Below are 23,599 nucleotides of genomic sequence, written 5' to 3'. Positions count from 1 at the left end.
TACTCAGTGGCCTACACATTTTTGTGCTTGGGTATCCTCTAAAAGAATCTGGAAAAACAATAAACCCTCTCCACGTCAGTCAGCGAAGGCTGCCATAACAAAACACCACAGACTGGGTGACTTAAACTATAGAAATTCATTTTCTGACAGTCCTGGTGGCTGGAAGTCTGGGATCGGGAGCCCAGCACAGTTCGGTGAGGGCTCTGTGCCTGGCTTGCCGATGGCTGCCTTCTCATTGTGTCCCCCAAGGCTCTCTTTCTCTTCTTTTAAGGGCACTAATCCCATCATGGGGGCCCCACCCTCACGACTTCATCTAACCTAATCACCTCCCAAAGGCCCATCTCCAAATCCTATCACATTGGAGGTCAGGGCTTAGGCACATGAATTTGGGAGCAGCAGAGGGCCCCATAAACATTCAGTCCACACCATCCTCATGCAGTTTTAAGTTATGTTCAGTGTTTCATCACAGTTTCAAAAGATATTGTTTTAACTGTATCCATAAATGAGTTTTACTTTTACAGTAAAACTATTTTAAACCACTCTTTCAAATGTATCCAGTGTAAGATAAACATCAGAGTAATATGAAAACCATCATCAGTCATTTAAAAATTACACGGGAACATTTCTCATTAGGTCAGGAATTTTCTTTTTTTTTTTTAAGTATTCAGATATTTATTTTATTTATTTATTTTTTAGGAATTTTCTATCATTTCTTTTCTCTCTTTTTCAAAACTGTATTTCCATTCTATCTCAATACGATATACTTATATATTCAAAAGTACTTAATGATACTATTTCTCTGGACACAGACTTTGTGTATAAATTGAAATTTACACCTTTGTGTATAAATTGAAATTGTTATTTACAACTCAAAGTTAAAAAAAAATCCCTTCTGGGTTGAATTATTATCACAATTATTATTATAAGTGATCATTTATCATCAAACAACATATTGGTATATTTGGACAAGTTATTACTATTGCAAAAGCATCTTTACAAGATGTACTGGGGGCTGGGACACAGTGACTTGAAGAGAGAGGCTTCCCTGGCACAGTATTTCAATATTCACCCCAGAGACGTTTTCAGTTGGAACAGAGCACCCTAGTGAGATCCTGGCTCTGGTTATGTGGGAGAAGCCAAGCGTGCGAGACTAATCCAGCACCAGGCCCGCCCCACAGTGGGTTCTTGGGCAAATTGGCTTTAGGACAGAGCTCATGTTCTGGAAAATGATCGCCCTAAAATTATCTGTGTCTCAGGCCCCTTGGCAAATCTGCAAATCTCCCCAGGGGCACGGGTGCCCATCTGAAGGGTCCTGCCTTCCTTCAAACTGTTAAATGTGGGGGTTGGGGGAGGCTCCACCACCCACAAGATAAACCCAACATATCTACCTGGAATTCTTACAAGGAAGTCTGTGGGCTTCTCTGCTATCTGCTATCTGGAGTTTTATTGAAGTTTTAAAGCAAGAATTTGCTTCAGTCAAATACACATGGGTCCCGTTTCCAACCCACCCCTCCCACACACACACACACCTCCTGGCACAGGCCCTCAGGTGAGATGGTGGGTGGTGGTGCAGAATCAGGGAGAGGAAGAGCGGATGGGTGGGAGACCAACACCTCCCAAAGGAGTGCCCTCCGAAATGCTCCCCCTCTTCATGGCTGCTCTGAAGACCCAGCCCTAAAAACGGGTTGCTCCTCTCGGAGCTCCAGGCAAGATTCCTTTCAATCTACTTACCCAAGTTTAAGTTCTCACGGGCTGGTAAATGCAGTGAGCTTATTTGCAAGCCAGGGTCATATCTGCCTAGCAACCCAACATGAAGACTAGAAGAGCTATAAACGTAGACAGAGAACAGGCCGGCCAACTTTGCACAAAGGAATCTGTTCTCATGCAAATGACCCGAAGCAAGAGGGCTAGAAAGAGAGAGCAGAGGGGATAGCCTCAGGAGCCAATTTATTTCCCCAGAAGATGTTGACGGACTTTTTAAGGGGCATCCTCACAGCCTTGCCCACTGTACATGAAGGACCCCAGGGGCTCTGCTGTACTGAGGTTACAGCACACACAACAGAAGAGGCTAAGGGGGGAGCTGAACCCTGAACTTAATATCCTGATTTTTCTGGTTCTGTACTCCAGACTCCAAGGGTTCTTTTGTTCGTATTTAGAACTAAACAGAGTTAGTTTTGTTTGGGGGGGTTTTGATTAGCATGGTAATGCAGTGCTTTCCCTCTCTTTGCTTTCCCGGGAGGAGTGAAAAAAGCAGGGGTTTTCACGCTTGGTCTCACTAGGAAAGGGACCAAGGTGAAGCCAGCTTCTACAGGGCGAGCAAAAGTCACTGGCTTGTGGCTGGCAAGACTGGGCAGAGATTGGGTTTCCAACCCCCGCCTTTCTCCAAACGCAGGTGGCAAATGTCATCTCTGGATGAGCTTTAGTTACAAAAAGGGCCAGGGTGTGTCTATAAATGCTGTGAGACCTTGGGTGAAGCCCTCCAGGGCTCTGTGCATCAACTTTTCTCATCTGTAAAATGGGAGTAGTGTCAACCGCAGAATGTTACCGATGGGGTGAGAGTTAGATCACATGTATGGATGGCATTTAATGGTGTTGGGAACAAAGCAAACATGCAAAAAATTAATAGTTCTAATTAATATTAATAAAATAATAGTGATTTAGTATTAGTATCATCATTACAGTTACGCCTCCCCAACAGCCAGGGCTTTCACTCCAGCCAAATACTCAGATGTGACTTTCTCAATCATTCATTCACACCTAGAGCTTTTGGCATGATTTGCCTAATGTTTTAAATCAAGAAGCCCAAGCACCAGGAACTTCCAGGACTTGATTAGAATCACTCAGTTATAGGGGCGCCTGGGTGGCTCAGTCGTTAAGTGTCTGCCTTAGGCTCAGGTCATGATCCCAGGGTCCTGGGATCGGGCCCCATGTAGAGCCCCACATGGAGCCCCACATCAGGCTCCCTGCTCGGCAGGAAGCCTGCTTCTCCCTCTCCCACTCCCCTGCTCGTGTTCCCTCTCTTGCTGTCTCTCTCTCTGTCAAATAAATAAATACAATCCTAAAAAAAAAAAAAAAATCATTCAGTTATAAATAATGAGCTACACCCATAGGTTCCCAAGACCCAATACAGTAGATACTGTGCCATATTAAAGATGACAATTCCATAGTGAGCGCAGTGGCAGGTCCTAATGCACTGTGAGATCCCAAATCTCAAAGATTACACTTACAGTCAGTCCTGTTTTAGCACTGTTTTCATTTCAGTGATTAAAATCATTTTTTAAAAATCATCACGTGTGGATTCTTCCAAGAACAACTCGAAAAAAAGGATCGCTTGTGGGGTGGGGGGATGCTGGAGTCAGCAATCGGTATGGTAAGCCATAAATAACAACAGTAAGAGCTAATGGGCACCGAGGGCTCATCACAGGCAGTCATTTTGATCCGCACTTTTCAGGCATCATAAATGAGAGCCTTCAATTCTGGGAATACCGATACTGACCCCATTTTACGGATTTGGAAATTGACGCTCCAAGAGGTTAAGTTACTTCCCAAGGTTGCAAAGCTCATCAGTTGCCCCCTGGCTGTTCAGTACTGGCCCGTAACAGAGCACTTTACGCGAGCACACCTGCTCCCCACCTAACCCACACCAGAGCCTCTAACAGCACACAACGACATTTAACGCAGTAGACCCTATCGCCAAGTCGTGAGAGAAATCAGGCGGCGACTGCAAGGGGATTTTTATTAAAACTCAAACCGCCGACTCCTCCCGGTGGCGACCCCGCGTGCGCGCGCTCCCCAAGTAGGCTCTCATGAGTTTCTGACACCAGAACCACTTCCTCGAACCCCAGTGAAGGGAACAACCCGTACCCAAGCCGACGGGGAAATGCAGAGAATAAGGTCTCTGCTTCCGAGCAGGTCTCAGATTGGCCCTGGGTAGGTGAGGTGGAGACCAGGAAGCCAAGTCTGCGCCCCCGCGGGCTCCGAAATGCCGGGGATACGACACACTGCTTTGTCCCCATGGCAAGCTCGTAACTGGTTTCCCGGGCATCATCCGCCGAGTTCGCAGTGACCTTGGGGTCGGGGACTTCGGGATGAGGGGCACGGACTCCCCAACCGTCCGGGTCCCTCCCGTCCTGGGGGCTCTCGGCGGATTAGGCAGCCATGCACCTGTGTGCACGTCGCCAACCGCCAGGGAGGGAGGATGCGCGCGCGCCCCGACCGGGGATGCTGACTCAGCCCGGCCGCTCACATCCCCTTCGTGCAACGCGGATGCTGTTGCTGCTGCTGCAAAAGGGGGAAAGCAAGGCACTCCGTAGCAGCCGGGCCACTAGCTGTCTAGGGCTCACTGCGGCAATCCCTCCCCCGCGGCCCCACAAGGGGAACCAGGCGCGAGTTGACGAAATGGGGGGAAGTGGACGCTGGAGGAGGAACTCGGGGTTCGCGGCGCCGCGCGCGCAGCTCACACCCAAACTGGAAGGAACCTGTTCTGCCCGGGGCGGACGCGGAGCCGCCGCAGCCGCGAGCGCCGCGCGGGTTCAGCCCCGGCGCCCCCCTCCCCGCCCGCCCCCAGCCAATCCCCAAATCCTCCAGGCGCGGGTGGACCGGGCGCTCGGAGCGCCGGGGCGCTGCGGGAAGGGAAGCGGCCCCGGGCCCCCGCGCGCGCGCCCGGCCAGGGGTGCTGGGGGAGAGGTGCAGGCTCCCCGAGCACGCCCGCGCTCCCCGCCGGCGGTGCAGCAAAGCGCCGGGGTCCGGTCGGGCCGGCGCGCAAGGCCGCGCCCGCGGGGGGGGGGAGGTTGGGGGAGCGGGGCGGCGTGCCAGGGACCCCGGCCGCAGGGGCGGGGGTGGCCCCGCGGGATCCTGCGGTTGGCTCCAGACGGCGTTACCTTCCGTGACCCCCAGCCCGGGCCCCGGGCGGGCGCGCGCCAGGCGCGGCCCCGGTCCACGTGGGCCGGCGCGCGCGCGCCAGGCCGGCCCCCTCCTTGGCGGCGCTCGGCGCTCGCAGCACATGGTCGGCGGCGGCGCGCCCCCGAGGCCGGCGGAGACCGGCTGCAGCCGGTATAGGATAAGGGATAGGCAGCGACGCGGGGCCGGGGCGCGGGCAGCAGCACGCAGGGTCCGGGCGCAGGCAGCCGGGGTGGGGGGCGGGGGGAGGGTGTGGCCGGGGTGCCCGAGGCGCGGCCGTGGGTGGGGGGCCGGGGCCGGGGCGCTGCGGGCCGGGTGCCCGGTGCTCACCCGCCGGAGCCAATTTGCGGTAGGCTCGGGCCCACGCCCTAAGGGGTTAAACCTTTCTCATGTTACCGAGCGGCTTATAAGGAGGGGGAGGCCAAGCCTCCGCCTTATTGGGAGCCTTTTGGGGTTTATTCTCTTCCCTTCTAACTTGGTGAGTTGGTTTTATTATTTTACATGTTTAAAAGTTTGATTGTGGGGTGTGGGTTTGGTTTTTTTTTTTTTTTAATCTGTGTTGGGAGTCTTATTTATTTATTTATCTTTTTGGTGGGGGAGGCGGGAGGAGACCACTTCACATCTTAACATTTTGGAGAGGTTATTCTGAAAAATATTCTGACAGTTGGGAATGCCCAGGGCCACCGGGATGACGCGCTCTCGCCAGTGTGGGCAGCTGAGAGTTGAATGCCCGTGGCCCTGGCAGTTGGGGTCCGGAAAATAGCTAGAGGCAGGCTTGGTTTGGAGTGCCCCCCGCCCCGGGTTAGGGGCTTCAGGCCATCGGGCGAGTGGGGGGAGCCCGGCTCACCCCTGCGTGGATTTTCCGCATGAAGTTGCCTGCGCGTCACAAGAGCGAAATGTCAGAGGTACCTTCCCCAGGCTCGCGCGCGCGCGCTCGCAGGCTGGCCACTGAGGCAGCGCGAGGGCAAGTGGGAATCCCTGTGCACCCCCCCTTGGCACAGGCACCCGGGGCAGCCAGCGTGACCCCGCAGAGGGAAGGCAGGGACTGCCCTGCAGAGCGCGCGGGTCCTACACCTTGACCGTGCGAGCTGTCAGCGCCTGACGGCTGGTCCCGCTCAACTTCCAAGGTTCCCGTTTGGGGCTGCCAACCGCAGGAAAGCGCCCGAGTGGCTGAGCAGTTCCGTAGTGGCGGAGGATGATTTTGCAGAGGAAATGGGTTCTTTCCTTCAGGGCTTTTTTTTTTTGCTTTGCTTTGCTTTTTTTCTATTCTTTTAAAATGAAACCCCCCCACTCTCCCCCGGCAGACAGGTGACAGAAGTTTGTTAGGTGGCACGGAAAATGTCACCCAACGCGGGGGGCGTTAGTCTTAGACAAAGCTCCCCAGAGCCAACTGGGGAAGAGCATTACAACTTGACAACCTGGAAGCTGGTTTTGTTTGCACCGTTAGACACGCCGTGCCATTTCCTTCTTGCGGGAGAGGGTTTCCACCCTGGGAATGAGATTTCTCAGTAATCTTACTGTTGTGCAAATCATGAGTGTCTCATCTGCAGAAAAATACCAAGTGCTTATGCTGAAATTTCTAAGCGATGCATCCTCCCATGTCCCAAGCACCGTTATGCGGCATTTTTGGGGTCAACAATACATCCTGCCCCAGGGATAAAGAAATACCTCTTCTCATAGTTAAGGGAAGGGTGGCCAAGATAGAGAGTTCCAGTTTGTAAATAAACAATGCAGCCAAGTGGAAAAGCTCCTTCTGTCTTAATGAGTACCACTAACTGTGAGTTTTCCTTCTGTGGTTTCCAAAAATGGACCTTCCTCAGTGGAACTCCTGAGGAGGACACTTAAAGTAGGGGTTCAGGTTTCAACATCATGGTCTTGTAAAATGGGGGAATCGGTGGTAGCCGATGACTCAGAGCTGCTGAGGCAGACCTCCAGGTTAGGCTGGGGACTTTTTTTTAATAGAGAATTCAAATGAACTTCACCTAAATGCAGACTGGTTTTGACAACTGGGGCTGGAAACAACTTGTCGAAAGCTGTTCTCTCTGGGCTACGCCTTTCAGAAGAACAGAGATTGGCAGGGCGTTTGCCGAGAGGCTTGGCTTATCCCAGCAGTCACCACCATTTCGATCCAAAGGCTGCATTTTGGACTTTGCTCGGAACAGACCCTGGACTGACACTCTGATGGTCTATAATAATCCAATATTTTGCATTCTGGATGCCCCCAAATCCAATCTTTACTCAACAAATGGAGTCACAGTGAAATCCCCAGGTAGAGCCGATTTCCGTGCCTTGGCAGAAGCCTCATTTATTTAGGGTTAAGACAACCGAATACTCACTGGAAATACTCCAAACTGCCCCCGTGTATTTGGTCATTGTATTTCCTTTGGGGAAACATGAGGGTGCAGGTGGGTTGGCTGCCAGGAACCCCCGTTGTAGAATTTTACAGTTGGGAGAGCCCCTCAAGTCCGTGGTGTCTAATCCCTACTTTACAGATGATGAAATTTAGGGATTAAGTGATTTCCCCAAGATTGTGCAGCCGGTTAATGGTAAACAGACGTTCAACAAATAATGCCCGAGGGCTTCAAGACGACAAAACCATGGGCTTTGCCCCAAAGGGCTCAGAGAGTTAAGAAGGATGAAAGTGTAACTCAGAGCAAGTCAGGCTCAAAAGCTGTGCTAAAACCGCAGATTCTTAGGACAAGGCGAGATCAGAGATGAGGAGCAAAACTCTCCTACTTACCCGCTGACAGCACAAAATCAAGGAGCAAAGTGATTCGGCCCCTCAGGATGCCTCACCAGTTAGACCCCCACGTAGTAAACCAATTTCCCTTTCTGTAAGCTAAGTTCACATCACCAAAAAAACCAAACCAGATGGTATTTTGTATTCTGGAACTCGTAGAAGCTTCTAAGTAACTGAGTTCAAAATTCAGGCCTTTGTTTCTAGCTTTGTGGAGGTGGACACTTTTCAGCCAGTTGGCCTATGGAATGAATGGACGTATGAAAAAGGAGAGGAGACCAGGAAAGGATTTATTCTGCAAGCAGGGACTCCCTCACTTGCGTTTTATAAGGCTAGAGCAGGGCCCTGCTTCAGCAGCACGCCCAGACTCCTACTTTGTCTAGGGAACTTTTATTGAGCACCTACTACGTCTGAACACACTGCCAGGCTGTGGGTCTGGAAGGAGCTGCCGATCACCCTTCTAGGTGCTTGGACATGCAAAACACAAGAGTTTCTCATCCAGTATGTTTCAGAAACTAGGTTATTTTACGATTATTCTAGATTGTGGTCTTACCCTCAAAGCTAAATACAATAGGACATGCGATGTTTTAGGATGATAGAGGCATAACGTTTGGAGGAAGAGTGGGTTTGGGGGTGTCATCTTCCCTTTATGATGTTCCCAGTAATGATAAGAAAGCTTCTGTTGTCCAGAAACCTAACAGTGCAGGTGAAAGTTCTGTTAGGATCTTGCTTCAGGAGAGTAGCACGGATGTAAAGCAAAGTTTACAAAAACAAAGGCATCGAACACCCAGAGGGAGCTCAGAAAGTCCACAGATGAGAGCAGTCAAGTCTTCCATCTAACCAGCCACCGCAGGTCAGGTCTAAGCAGGGTCCAACTACTTTTCACTTCCATTTGCAAGAACCAGCTAGCATTTGCACTTTCCTGGTTGCTCCCAGGTTCCCTGGGCCACCAGGTTTGGCCTGAGGAATCAGGAGATTCCACGTATTCAGATTGCGTGCTGAATACAAGAGTATGAATTGCCAAAGCAGAATGGAACCTTAAAGAGCGCCCAGGCCAACCTCCCTTAACTAATGGAAGTCAAAGGAGTTTTTGTCTCTGAAAAGCATTCCTCACAATCTCTACCTAAGACACCCCCTTCTGGGCCTTTTCAAATGATGTCCCTTACACTGATAAGGCAGGACCCCGGGAGGCAGGAGACCTGATTCTGGACCCTTTAGGTCAAGTGCCTTCTCTTGGGTTTAGTTCCTCCCCCTTTGCAAAATGAGTACGATTTTACAATGAGATGGACAAATGAGCTCCAAATCCCCTTTCCGAGTTAACATTCCATAATTGTAACACCACCGGGCTCCCGGTTGATGGGAACCCCACCCATGTTGCACGTCCAAACCACAAATCATAAAGGGCAAAGAAAGAGTGAGGTAGGCACCCATCACCAGAAACTTCTGACGATGGATAGGTAACCCCCTCTTCATACAAAAATGGCAATCTTGTCCTACATGCAGTCCCAATGTAAAGATTCTGTCTCTTGATCCCGTAGTGGTTTTAGGCTAGAGAGAAATTTCTGTCTCTTTGGGGCCTTGATCAGTTTTATCCCAATATGTCTTTTTTCAGGTTGGTCCTGAGCCCTAAGGTCATCTGGGCACCCTTCTGGGTTAGAACAATCGCGCCAATAGGTCCTTGGGCTTGGTTACCACTTAGCCTAACTGCCTGTTAGAAACGTGCTGAGCTCTGGAAGGACATGGCAAATGGTTTTACTACGCATTTCAGGCTTAGGATTCCTGTCATTACCATCAACAGAGATTTAAGTCCATAGAGACAGAGACCATCCCTCTTGTCTTTCACTGGAGTATCTATCCCTGGTGCCGAGCATAGGGCCTGGCCCCTCATAGGCACTTTGTTGAAAAACTAAATACCAACTGTGTGCAGGGTCTGGAGGTGGGAAGGGAGAAGAAGGTACAAAGAGTTCAAGGCCCCAGGATTTGTTTTCCTTGAGCTTATAATTTAATTGATCAAATAAGATAAACACATATAAGTAAACAATACCCCATTACTAAGGGATACGTATCACACGAAGAGAACCCCCTAGGTGAAGTGGGTCAGAGGAAGCATTGTGGAGGAAGGAAGATTTGATGGTCTGGGGCCTAACAGGTCCTGCTGTAAGGGGGGGCACCTAGCCCCCCAGGGTGGGGGGTTAGCGGGAAGGGTGTGGCAATAGACAAGGTGGTTAGGGACGGGAGGGCAAGGAGGAATCCATTTGGACCAGAGCCTGAGTCAAGTCTTAGAACTGGAAGCGAGAAGGCTACAAAGAGAGGGTGGGGTCCAACGATGAAGGCATTGAAAGCCAGGCTAATCCCTGGGTTTTATTTATCCTTCAGAAAGAGGAACGCCACTGAAAAAGACTAAGCAGAAAAATGTCATAACAGTGCAGCATTTCAAAGAGATTAATCGTACTGGACGCACAGAGCCAGTTAGGCTAGTAAAGGAGTCTGGGGCTCCACAAGGAAAAGCCCAAACGAACAGCCTGGTGGGGGGATGAACTAGAAGGGGTGAAGCTAAGGACCTAAGCTGTGGGCTCATACCACTTTCCCCCCACTCTCCCCTCCACCTCTCCCTAGGGATAAACACTCAATACTAGATAGACCCTATTGCTGAGAAGTACTTTTATTTTTGGTCTTCTAGATCTTAAGCCCAGCAATGTCTCACTCCTCTGCCCCCGCTGGCTTCATCTTGGGAGTGCATTTTGAAAGTGTAATGAAGGAAGGGCGTTGTGAAAACCTCATTTGGGGGAGGGCTCCCCACTTCCATCTTAAATCAGCTGTTTTCCATGTTGGGGAACACTACTGGCAAAACTGTTCTGTCGATGCTCAGCCTACATCTTGAGGCATTTAACTGGCCTCCCCCGCTTTTCAAGTGCTCTCAGGAAGGACACACTGACGCACATCAAAATGCAGAGGTCTCTGCTGCAGAGAGCATAAGCTTTTTTAAGCATCTTATGCCCTATTTCATTCAATCAAATATTTAACAGTAAAGGACAGAAAGTGAATACACTGTCCTTTTAGAGACCCAGGCCACGGTGGGAACGGCACCCTCGATAGGATGAACGCTACTGAGTTAGGTCAGATTTGCTGCTTTTTTAAGATTTACAGAGTAAACTCAATATTAGATCCTAATCCCAAAACCTGGCAAGTCGACTGGATAGATGGGGTTGTGTCCTCTTATTTTTCAGTTGCCCTGCATTATCAATAAAACCTGCCTTAGTACTTGAATACAAGTTATGGCCAGGAAAAGGACACTCACACATCCTGAAAATTCACCTGTATACAACTGTATGATTGTAGAGAATTCTTAAATTCAAGTGTTCTAAGACCATGGACTCATGTATTATTATAGATATTAATTTGGGGTTGGGCTAAAAACACATCACTGTTTCTTTTATTTTTAGTTTTTTACTTTTAAAAAATTATTTATTTTTTATTATGTTCAATTAGCCGACATATCACTGTTTCAAAGTGCATGTAATTGCAGGGGCTCTGCAAATGAGTGTTAGAACCCAGTGGGGAAGACTCAAGTTCACCCATCCTCCCTCCAGTGTTAAATATAGTGTTTCCCCTTACTAGTGGTGTTTTGGGCACAGGTCTGTTTTTCTCTGATGTTTGTTGCAGTTCAAATGGAAAAGCATATTAAGGTCAGGGGTAACTTGGTTAGGTTAACTGGCTGCCCAGGGCCCTGCAAATTTGTAGTGCTTTCTTTGGTCACTGTATTCTAGAGTATTTGTCAGTTGCTGATACATCAAGTAGTGATCAACTCTGAGGAATTTACTCATGCTAAACAAACTCCCAGAAGACAGAGTTCTCACATGTAGGTACATCCACGGGGGACACCAGATCATAATCAGACTGACTGAGCGAGAAACGGGATCAATGATCTGAATGGCTGGTAGCATCAGGCAGAGATGCATAGGGTATCTATAGGATGTCACAAACACTTATCCCATAGAAGGTGCTAGATGGAATGTCAGTGTCGGCCTCTTAGCCTCCCAGTTTCTAGGCTTCATTTCTGATCAACATGCCTTATGATCAGTTCAAGCTTCCTTTACCTAACTGGTCTTCAAGTTCAAGGTCAGCATCAGTACTTGGGTCTGGTGGCCATTCTGTGTCCTTTGGGCTGCCCCTACCTATGCCGTTCTGATTCCTTTTGTTTGTTTTTCCCATTTATTGTCACAGCTGGGAAGTCTTACTTCCCAATTCTTCGGGGCTTCCATCTACAATACAAATACAAAAGAATTTGGAAGTAACACTCCCCAGCTGTGACCATTAAATAAATACGTAACTGTTATCCAAAGACTTTATAGTAACTGCACATTATTTAAATATTCATCACCCTAAGAAACATGGTACTTAGTTTTTGTCTCTTAACGTTGGCTGAAGAGCAGCAGAAGCATCAACCCTATTGCTGGTCTGAATTTTTTTTTTAATTTTTTATTTCAGATTAAGAATGACCCAAAAGACATCACAGCTTTGTTCCAGAGCCAATGTTTATACTCAAGTGCCTGATGGAGGATGGGGCTGGGTGGTAGCTGTCTCTTTTTTCTTCGTTGAAGTCTTTACCTACGGCATCATCAAGTCATTTGGTGTCTTCTTTAATGACTTAATGGACAGTTTTGATGAATCTAATAGCAGGATCTCGTGGGTCATATCAATATGTGTATTTGTCTTAACATTTACAGGTTAGTACCTCTTTCTGTTTAAACAACATGTAACCATGTACCCCTTTTCATTGGCTTAACTACATAATGGTACCCATCCTGTTTGCGATGAGTTTCCTTCTATGACCTGTGGGCCCTTTCAAGCCTCAAATAAGTAATATGGTTTTCAGGGGTTTGGGGATGGCAAGAAACAAGAGGTGCCGAAGGAAAAGGCCTTATTTGCCACCCCGATGGCCTTCAGTGTATACACACATGCATTAAACACCTACTGTATGCACACTCCTAGGATATGGTAGATGACTTTGAGGCCAGCAGTAAACCTCCATCCTGTATAGTCATTTTCTAAAGATGCAACAGCAAAAGCACTTGGCATCCTAGGCTCTGGTCTCATAAAAACATGTTTGGCAAACAGGCTCGGCACATGAAATGTGGGTACATGACGAAGAACGAGGGGGTGTGAAATAGGATATAGTGTAAAGTGACAAGCCTCATTCAGAAGGGATGAATTCCAGACACCTGCTTCCCTAAAGGATTTCACTGGCTGGCCACCGTGCAGAACTCCCACGTTCAACAGCTTCAGAGAAAACGGGGTTTGAGTATAACTTGTAACATGCTCATTCTCACTGGGTCCCCTACGGGCCTGATTCTCACGACGGTCCATCCGTCTGCCAGGGGCCACACTGAGGGCTTCTGAGAAAACACGGCTACTGAACTCACCTCAGAAAGCTAACGGGGCTGACCTTACACTTCCCTGACTTTATCCTAATATCCTGCCAATGGAACTTTTACCTCTGAAGTTTTCTTTCTTTAATTCTAGTTAGTTTTCAGCCATAAAATGTCTTAAAAGAGGCAGCTCCCCTGTCCTTTCCTATCGAGTAACAAACTTCTCTTACTACTCCTAATACTCTGTCTTGCAAGCTTCACGGAAGAGTTCCTAGTTCGGGTTTAACTGAGTATTAAGATACTCAATTTTTTAATTGTGGAAAGTTGACTTTCTTGGAGAGATAACTGAAGTGAATTAGAACTAAAATTTTACCTTTGGTAATCTAAATAAAAAGAAAATGCCAAAGCTTTGCTTTGAGCTCTTTTATAACCAAAAATAATACGGTCAATAAGAAATGTCCAGTTAATACTATTATACCAGAAAATAAGTCTCTTAAATGCTATTATTATAGTAGTTAATGCTTTGAGCCAACATACTACCTAAAGCTGATGAGAGTGGTTTCATTATGAGCTATATTCAATATTGGTTTATATTCTAGTAACATAGAGTTATAGATGCACCAACCCCAACAAAATTTAGTCCTTTTTTCCCCTCCTCTATCCAGCGTGTTCTGTGCTGTGCTTTTATCCAATTCTCAAAGGTTCCCTCATCTCTGTATATTCAAGTCAGTATCAGGGTCAGCCTAAGTAACATACCACCAGGAAACGAATTTATCAGACTTAAATGTTCTTCAGGATATGGAGTATAGAAGCTAAATGAATGATAATCCCTCAGCCACTCGGAATTATCTATCCTATGGCTATCCTCCTTTTGGGGTGTTCAACAGAGAATTCACTATACTTTCATATCATTTTCAGAAAAGTCAAATGAAACTGAGCTAGAAACTGACCCAAAATGGAGCTTTTTAAAAAAAGAATCCAAAGCAGTGACTGTAGAGAAAGGAAATGATTCAAGCCATCATGGGAAAGCCCATTTTTATGACAGAATAACATACATTAAATGCATATCTAACTTTATAGGTGCTCATGGTGAATTTACATCACTTTCATCTAAAAATATTGCTGTAAGTTTTATACTGTTATTCTGGCTTTCTCTTTAAGAAGCCTAAAAAATACACTGTCCGGTTGAGCAAATATAACCATTGTGTAAAATGCATTATATATCGCACATCATCTTTTCATGTTCAAGACTTAAAAGAAGGAATCTTGTTTTTTAAAGATTTTATTTATTTGAGAGAGAGAGCACACATGAGAGAGCATGGGGCGGCGGCGGGGGGGGGGCAGGCAGAGGGAGAAGCAGACTCCCTGCTGAGCAGGGAGCCCCACACGAGGCTCGATCCCAGGACCCTGAGATCATGACCTGAGCCCAGGCATCCCAAGAAAAGGAATCTTAAGAAAGCTAACGCTTATGCCTTTGGAGTTAAAATATCACATTATGGAGGCCCCTGGGTGGCTCAGTCGGTTGAGCTTCTGCTTCTTGCTTTCAGCTCAGGTGCTGATCTCAGGGTCATGGGATCAAGTCCTGCGTCCGGCTCGGTACTCAGTGCGGGGTCTGCTTGAGATTCTCTCTCCTTCTCCCTCTGTCCCTCCCCCTGCTCTCTCTTTCTAAAAAATAAATAAATAGAATAAACAAATAAATAAAATCTTAACATAAGAAATAAAATATCACATTATGGTCCTTATCTGCAGCTCCCCTTTCTGCTGTCCTGAGCACCCGTTTCGGACACCGTCTGGTGGTGGTGGCAGGGGGCCTGCTTGTCAGCACAGGAATGGTGATGGCCTCCTTCTCCCGGGAGCTCTACCACATGTACATCTCAATTGGCATCATATCCGGTAAGTGTTGCTCCCGGGCTTGAAAGAAATACCCAATCTGAAGAACAAGGAAGGGGAAGGAGGGGGTGCAGCCCAAAGAGTACTCTGTCTCCCTTTCTCTGTTGTTTTTTTTTTTCTTTGAAATTAATAGTGTCCCAGATCAGTGGTTCTGAACCAGGCTGGATGGACTCCAGGGGATATGGGAACCTCCTCTCAGTGCCCCAGAGTTTCTTTTTTTTTTTTAAAGATTTTATTTATTTGACAGAGAGAGATACAGTGGGAGAGGGAACACAAGCAGGGGGAGTGAGAGAGGGAGAAGCAGGCTTCCCGCTGAGCAGGGAGCCCAATGCGGGGCTCGATCCCAGGACCCTGAGATCATGACCTGAGCCGAAGGCAGCCGCTTAACGACTGAGCCACCCAGGCGCCCCTGCCCCAGAGTTTCTGACGGGCTTTAAAAATACATATATTTACCCATGAGAAAGATAACTTCTCTTTTGCATGAGTTTGCAGCCAAAAGGCATCATTTTCATAAAGTAAGATGTGAATTTCTTTAGCGGGTATTTCCACAGTGGGAATGCGAGGCTTCCAGGACATGGGGGAGGGTGCAGCAGAACTCTTTTCCCTTTAAAAGGAGTCCACACGTTACTTACAGATGATATACGTGTTTAGTGAAGATTCGCACTTTTCACATATTTCTGCACTTAACAAAGTTCATTGATTTCCAAATACAAGTCTTCTTTAAAAACTATATTCAATAATAGTCTGTCCATTGTGAATTATAGAAATTGTTTTGATGCAGAAAAAGAGGGGGAAAAAAACAGAAAACAGTTTTATACTCCTAGCATCCCAAAAACAATGGTTACAGCTTCTCTAGACCTCTAATGAAACCTATTTTATTTTATTTTTTGTTACAGCACCTTTTTTTCCAGAATGAAATTCTTGGCTCCCAGAACTTATGATTTAAAAAAATAAACACCCCTCCCCCACCAAACAGTTTATAATGGCAGCTTCTATTTCCCCTTTTGCCCAGGAATTATTTCGGAAATGGACTGTTTGGATTTCCAAGAGATTAGATTGTCTGGTTGTTAACTTTTTTGGTATTATTTTCAAATTGTTATGCACTGTGACCAAAGTCCATGTTGGCACCTAATCTTTTGGAAAAGCAAAAATGTCTTTTTGACATGGCACAGAATATAAAAAAACTAAGTCATCCCTAAAAGTACATACATACATACGTAGGTTAAATCAAATACTAAAACAAAAATAAACACAAAAATCCCAGATCTTTGAATGCACCCTTCTGGGATCAGTCGGTACGTGCTTCTGACTGCTCTTTCCCACTTTCTTTCAGGTTTGGGATACTGCTTTAGCTTCCTACCAACTGTCACCATTTTATCTCAGTACTTTGACAAAAAGCGCTCTGTGGTCACTGCACTTGCTTCCACGGGAGAATGCTTCGCAATGTTTGCTTTCGCCCCAGGTAGGCGGACTGCGGTAGTCCACGGGGGCCGATGGGCTGGGGGAGGCCGCTCAGCTGCTCCTGCCAACAGTCGGCTGAGGGCTGACTTTAACTGTATTCACAGGGAAAGATTATTTGCCTTCTCTCCTCCAGCGCATTTGTAGGATCTGTCCTCCCTAATCCCAATTTAGGATTTCAGACACTGTAACACTAATCCAAGTTGACATAAATAGGAAGATGCAAGACACATATTCAGTGAGAAGCCCTGAAACATCCGTTCCAAACAAAATAAATAAGATAATGATTTGAGATTATTCATATTATTTCTCTCCTTCGTTAAACGTGGATTTAAAATATGCTAATGAAGTTACTTCAACGTGGATTTAAAATATGCTAATGAGGGTAGTTTTATTATCTGTGTGTGGGTAATCTTACAGCAAAAAAAAAAAAAATTTTTTTTTGAGAAAGAGAGAGAGAGAGCACACGCGTGCATGCTCATGCACAAGGGGCAGAGGGAGAGGGAGAATTTCAAGTAGGCTCCACGCCCAGCCAGACGTGGGGCTCGATCTCACGACCCTGAGATCGTGACGTGAGCCAAAATCAAGAGTCGGACGCTTAACCGAATGAGCCACCCAGGCGTCCTCACAGCAAAATTTTATCCCTGGTTTTTTTGCTACCTCAACATCAGTAGGTGAATTACACTCTAACAGGTAGTGGACGGTTAACCTTGGAGACCCAGATTCATTTCTTTGCCATTTCTTGAAGAATGTGTCAGTGGATTACACTGTTCAAAGGAGATAATGCAGAAGTATTTAGGGGTGACATGTCCTAATGTCTGAAGCTTTTCACATGGTTCAGAAAAATGAATGTGTGTGTGCATATAAATATATAGGAAGACGGGCAGAGAGAGAAAGAGGAAATGTTAATTAGTGAACTTAGGCAAAGGGCAGACAAAGCACATAGGTATCATTCTTTCCGTTTTGCTGTCCGCTTGAAATTTTTCAAAATAACATGTTGAGGGGAGCGTCAGTGCTCTGTGAATGCCCTGAGGGTGGAAACTGTATCTTGGTCGACTGTTCCCTAGCACGGGGCATCTCGCTGGTACCCGGTAGGCGCTCAAGAAGTGTGAAATGGAGAAAGGAAGATTGTACCCACTTTTGCTGGATGAGTGTAAAGCTTTTCCAAATCCCCAAGCCTAGGGCGCCTGGCTGGCTCAGTGGGTAGAGCTTGCGATTCTTGATCTCTGGGTTGTGAGTTCAAGCCCCACGTTGGCCGTGGAGCCTACTTAAAATAAATAAATAAATAAATACCAAAAAAAAAAAGTGCAAAACAACCCTAAGCCTAAAATATTTTGCAATTGGAAGTTTGCCACATGAATGGGAAGAATGGGAGGCATAAAAACATGCTATAAGAGTAAATGCCCCCTCCCCGCTACTTCTAGATACCCAGCTTAGCATGTCTTCGTAGACATGCTCTCAAAGAATTAGACTATAATAAAATCCTACTGAATATCATTTAACCTTTCTGGGTTGATTACGAAGATTACTTTCAGGGTCTTGCGAGACCTGCATTATTCACTTGTCACTGTGGGGCTTTATGCTTCCTCTGGCCGTCACCCCAGCCTCACCTTCCCGTGTCCAGCAGCCGAGGACCCTGGTCAGCAGCTGAGGACCCAGCTTCCTGGCAGGAAGGAGCAGGACTCGGGTAGTTAAGCACAGTCTGCCGAGGAGAAACCGTAGAACCCTGGCATCACTTAATTCTGGGATAATCACGAGCTTTTGGGGTCTTCGTTTATCTTTTTACTTAACCCATCACTACTAAGGATCATGAGTGCAGGGACAGTGATCAAGCTCAGAGGTGGGAAATTCTGTTTTTAAAAGGCCAGACAGTGAATACCGTAGACTTTCAGGGGACTATGAGGATCTGTCAGAACAGCTCAGACTTGCGGTCACGGCCAGAAGCCGCCGCTTGGCCCATCAGCCGAATGAGCGTGACTGCATTCCAGGGGAGCTTTATTATCAAAGACAGGCGGTGGATTGGGTTTGGCCTGCAGGCTGCTGTTTGCCAAACCTGCAAGTAGGTCACCAGCCGATTTCAGGTCTTAGGCCTCCACCTTGCAAAACGCACCCTCCAAAGCTCTTTTGGAGACCTCGGGCCACCAAGCGTGGCTTTATCGCTAACCATCACTGCGCCCATTTTCTCCTTCCCTGGATCCTAAGAGCATCAACACCTAGGATAGAGGATATAGGGCAGGTGGGCTGCATTCGCACTGCTGAGTAAATTTTTACAGCAGTCATGACAAGTCTGAATCCCTGTTTCGGCTCGGTATTCTCCCCTGGGTCTTGAGTCTGTTTCTGACCTTCGATTTTATTTCCTCTCCGCTCCCACCTTATTCAAGCAATCACGGCTCTGAAGGACAGCATCGGCTGGAGATACAGTCTCCTCTTCGTGGGCCTGCTGCAGCTGAACATCGTTGTCTGCGGGGCGCTGCTAAGACCAATTATTATCAGAGGACCAGGGTCCCCGAAAGCAACCACCCACGAGAATCGGAAAGAAGTGCAATATATGCTCGAAAATGAGAAAACACGCACCTCAATAGACTCCATTGACTCAGGAGTAGAACTAACTACCTCACCGAAAAATGTGCCTAGTCACGCCAACACAGAACTGGGGCCGAAGGCCGACATGCAGCAGATCCTGGTGAAGACCAGCTCCAAGCCCAGCGATAAGAAAGCCCCTTTATTGGACTTCTCAATCTTGAAAGACAGAAGTTTTATCTGTTACGCATTATTTGGTCTTTTTGCAACACTGGGGTTCTTTGCACCTTCCCTGTACATCATTCCCTTGGGCATCAGTCTAGGCATTGAGCAGGAGCGAGCTGCTTTTCTGTTATCCACAATGGCCATTGCCGAAGTTTTTGGAAGGATCGGAGCTGGTTGTGTTCTCAACAGAGAGCCCATTCGCAAGATCTACATCGAGCTCATCTGCGTCATCTTACTGATGGTGTCTCTGTTTGCCTTCACTTTCGCGACCGAATTCTGGGGTCTCATGTCATGTAGCATCTTTTTTGGTTTCATGGTTGGAACAGTAGGGGGTACCCACATTCCGCTGCTCGCCGAAGACGATGTCGTGGGAATCGAGAAGATGTCTTCTGCTGCTGGTGTGTATGTCTTCATTCAGAGTATAGCAGGACTGGCCGGACCACCCCTTGCAGGTAATTTAAATACACAAAAAATATGTACCCTTGTCTACTCTTGCCTTATGAATTGTGCTTGCTTCTTGTTAGAGTTTAAAAAAAAAAAAGACTGCTTTTTATAGTCCCATAGAATTTCAGAGCTGGCAGGATTAGAGATTACCTGAGCCAACTCTCTTGACTTACATATGAGGAAATTGAAGGTCAAAGCAGGGCAGCTAACGATCATATGGTAAATGAGTGACCAAGTCGGGATTAGAACGCGCGTCTGCAGTCCAGGCTACCCTGGGCTTTTTGCTAACATCTTGCCTTGACTGTGCTAGAGGGGACCCCATCCATGTATCACCCCATTACCCTCTGACTTTGGTACAGCAGCCCCGAGGGACTTTTGTAAGTCACCTGCCCTTCTAAGTAAGGAAGGGTATGAGGGAACTGGGCACAGAGCACACTCTGCAAATACTTAATTGATTACTACACAATATTTCTTGTAGGAAGGACTTGGGTGTGCTTCATACCTTGGCCCTGAATATGTCCTCAAAAGTTATATTACGAGGGAAACCCTACAACATTTTAAAAGATCCCTGAAGTGAACCCAAGTGAAAATAATAAGGCTCTTCCTTCTGTTCAAAATACTTCCTTCTCAAAGAAGCATTACAGGGGCGCCTGGGTGGCTCAGTCGTTAAGCGTCTGCCTTCGGCTCAGGTCATGATCCCGGGGTCCTGGGATCAAGCCCCGCATCGGGCTCCCTGCTCAGCGGGGAGTCTGCTTCTCCCTCTCCCTCTGCCCCTCCCCACCATTCGTGCTTGTTCTCTCTCTCTCTCAAATAAATAAATAAAGTCTTAAAAAAAAAAAAAAAGGAAGCATGCCTCTAACTGTCCCAAGTTTTATTCTCCACGAGCACAGATTAGCCCATGAAGAGCATGCTAGGAACACGGTGGCCTCCGCCGTATTTGTCCTGACTTATTTCTTCTCCCCAGTCCGGAAAAGATGCCCACCTTCCACACTCCTGGTTCTTTAGCGAAAGCCGAGAAGGCGAAGCCACGGAGAAGCTTCTGCCCTCGAGGGGAGCCTGGGTGAGCGCGGGGCTGTGCCCATGTCGTGCCCATGTCGCTAACAACTGCCGTGCTCTCCCCCAGGTCTGCTGGTGGATCAGAGCAAGGTGTACAGCCGCGCCTTCTATTCCTGCGCGGCCGGCATGTCCGTGGCCGCCGTGTGCCTCGCACTCGTGAGACCGTGTAAACAGGGACTGTGCCCGTGTCACCCTGCGGGCCAAGGACAGGCGGAGAGTCCTCGCGGGAAAGCTCTACAGGACATCCCCGAAGACTTTCTCGAAATGGACCTTGGGAAAAATGAGCATAAAGTTCACGTGAAAATGGAGCCAGTATGACAGGCTCCCCAGGAAGGGCCACCACCCCGTCGGCTGGGGGGGGGGGACACAGGGAGGTACAGGGGACTAGCCACTCTCCCCAGTTTTAAATCTGCATTTTAAAGGGAATGTACATGAGAATACCACCAACATCCTTTTTTTTTTTAACCTTTTAAGTTTTCCTTTTTTGCTTGTTTCTTAAGCCAAAACAAAAACAACCCAGCACTCTTCTGTAGGTAAGTCTGGTTGCATTCGGTAGCAACACAGAGATACAAAGAAGGACCCTGTGGCTCACATTCCAGTTTTAAAATGGTGACGCGAATTGGTAAAGTGGCTTTTAAGAGCTCTCGCATGTGATAAAAGGCCGTCTTACGAAAGGACAGCTAGCCCAGGTCACTGAAGTGAAATTGGCCACTCCAAACAAACAAACAAAACTTAAATCATTTTGAAAATTTCTCGTTTTCAGAAATATGAGCAAATTGCTTAACACCCCTTGGAAAACCTGAGGTCTCCATTCACAAACAGTGGCCTCTCCGTTTTTCAAATATTCCGTGGGAATGAAGTACAGTTTAAGACCAAACATTTGGCGAATAAACAGAAATTAAAAAAAAAAAAAAAAATCTGTAACTTGAACTTCATCAATGTGAAGATTACCACTTCTTTTTATGGCCAGTCATTACCAGAAGTATTTCAACACAGAAGATAGAGAATGGCATTCAAAAATGCGTTTCCTGTTGCTTTTAATTATTCAGAAATATGTGACGGTAGTGTCCTTAATTTAAACCTCTATTTATTATTAAGTTATTCTAGGATGATTAATCAAAAGAAATAAAATCTGAGACCTAAGCATCATTTTTACCTCCTTTTTGCAGTCCTTTAAATGCCTCAAAGAATACGTCTTATCTTGTAAAGTCACTCTCATAAGAGGGCCAAGTTGTAATGATCCTTCAATTTGATTAAAGGCCACCTCTGTTATTTGAAGGGGAAAAAATAATCGCCTTAGCTTTTTAAAATAATTTGTTTTATCACCTAAGAATACTTGAGGATCTCCTTTGATCGGAATTATATTTCATTGAATCGTTGAAGCATTTCTGATTTTTTTTTAACAGCTAACTGTTGAAGCATTTCTGTATTTCACATGGGGTAGCTGAGACATGTATTTTTACCATCATAAGTTACAAGTTGCGATTTACATCGTATATAAACCTTGATTGCTCTAAGTTGCCAGAGTTATCAGGTAACTGGTTGCTGTTGGTTTGTTTTTTTTGTTTGTTTGTTTGTTTGTTTGTCTGTCTGTTTTTGGAATTACACTACATGTATAAGTATTTCTCCTTTTCTCATTTTTCTGTAAAGAGGGCAAGTGTGACTACTTACTTATATGTACTGAATCTCACTCTCCAGGTGATGGTCGCTCGCTGCTCCATCTTTTATTCATCTTTACTGTTAATTTATGACAACTCAGGGGGAAAAATATAACAAGCCTAGTTTGGTTACAGGTACACACAAGCTTGAATATTTCTCTGCACTGAAATGCAAGTGGCAATAGCTCATCACCACCTGCTACATTTTGTATAGCATTTTATCAGCCATAGAAATAGGACAATCTGGAAAACTCTGGGGGGTGGGGGAGAAAACGACAAAGTGTCTGTCGCAAACAGACACACCTAAATCAAGGTGGATGTAGCAAATCTCTGTCACGGCTTGAGAAGGACTTTGAGCATGTGGCGGTTTTGCAAACTTCCATAACTTCAGCACTTTACAACATTTTTTACTATGAATGTTCAATACAATTGAATATTTATAACTGATCTCTGAGCAACCAGCTCTAAGTCCATTCTGTTAACTGCATGAAAAAAAAAATGTATGCCAACTTAAGTATGTCAATAATCCGGTTTTAACTGTTTGGAAGAAAATCAAAACAGGATTGCTGATTTGTTCTGTATTCGTGACATTCTGGTACTTCTAGATTTGCAATAAATGTATGGCTTTTTTTTATGTAGAGACTGATTAGTTTTTTTATAGGCTCCTCGGCATTCGTTGTTTGATCCAACTCAAGTTATAAAAGCTCAAGGAAGATTCACTTCAAATAAATTTTTTTTCACTTTTCTGCAAAATCTTTTACCTCTACTGGAGACACATAACCATTTCCAAGAAGTGTTTGTTGAACTTGGTTGTTTCTTAATGAAAAATATATGAATGAAATGAGATCGTGGTCACCACATAGTAATAGCTAAGCCTATCAAAAGTAATAAATAGTGAAGACTATCTATATCCAGTTATAGACTAGTCCTAAGAGCTACTCTAACCTCTAAGTGAACAGCATACTCTCCATGCCAGGGGTCAGCAGACTTGTTCTGGAAAGGTCCAGATGGTAAATATTTAAGGCCTTGTGGGCCATGTGGGTTCTGTCACAACTACTCAGCCCCACGGCTGCAGTGTGAAAGCAGCCAAAGACAAAATGTAAAGTCACGAGCATGGCTGCTTCAATAAAAATTTATTGATGGATACTGAAATTTGAATTTCATCACGAAATATTATTTTGTTTTTTTTTTCAACCACATGAAAGTGTTTAAAAAAAAAACCCAAAACCCTATTAGCTTGTGGTCCGGAAAGAAAAACAGGCAGTGGGCTGGATTTGGCCTGCGGTCTGCAGTTTCTGACCCCCTGCTCCATGCATCTGCGACCCTGGAAGGCTCAGGGCCAC

The 23,599-nt window shown here is 46.4% G+C and overlaps 2 protein-coding genes across 6 annotated transcripts in view; one reads left to right on the top strand and one right to left on the bottom strand.

Moving 5' to 3' along the window:
• ARSG (arylsulfatase G) overlaps nt 1-23,599 on the bottom strand; it is a 101,154-nt gene that overhangs the window by 73,846 nt on the left and 3,709 nt on the right. The window lies entirely within an intron of this gene.
• SLC16A6 (solute carrier family 16 member 6) lies at nt 4,987-22,894 on the top strand. Of its 3 annotated transcripts, none has more exons than XM_078065990.1 (6): nt 4,987-5,052; nt 12,125-12,363; nt 14,755-14,898; nt 16,229-16,357; nt 18,735-19,550; nt 20,666-22,894. In XM_078065990.1, exons 1-6 carry the CDS (start codon nt 5,003-5,005, stop codon nt 20,914-20,916), a joined length of 1,629 nt encoding a protein of 542 aa, XP_077922116.1. In that variant the 5' UTR covers nt 4,987-5,002; the 3' UTR covers nt 20,917-22,894. The 3 variants fall into 3 exon arrangements, with proteins under 3 accessions (XP_077922116.1, XP_077922115.1, XP_077922114.1); XM_078065988.1 differs by lacking the exon at nt 4,987-5,052 and adding an exon at nt 5,209-5,377; XM_078065989.1 differs by lacking the exon at nt 16,229-16,357 and having other exon boundaries at nt 5,003-5,052.

This window comes from Halichoerus grypus, chromosome 2 (assembly GCF_964656455.1).
Source record: "Halichoerus grypus chromosome 2, mHalGry1.hap1.1, whole genome shotgun sequence".
Taxonomy (NCBI): Eukaryota; Metazoa; Chordata; class Mammalia; order Carnivora; family Phocidae; genus Halichoerus; species Halichoerus grypus.
Note: the sequence above shows the minus strand (reverse complement) of the source record. Positions and strands in the feature narration are given on the sequence as shown.

Bases quoted from the DNA above. Each gene is read 5' to 3' on its own strand.
- SLC16A6 (XM_078065990.1), top strand. From the start codon at position 5,003: ATGGTCGGCGGCGGCGCGCCCCCGAGGCCGGCGGAGACCGGCTGCAGC. The intron at 16,358-18,734 runs GTAGGCGGACTG...ACCTTATTCAAG, and splicing joins AATGTTTGCTTTCGCCCCAG to CAATCACGGCTCTGAAGGAC. The intron at 19,551-20,665 runs GTAATTTAAATA...GCTCTCCCCCAG, and splicing joins GGCCGGACCACCCCTTGCAG to GTCTGCTGGTGGATCAGAGC.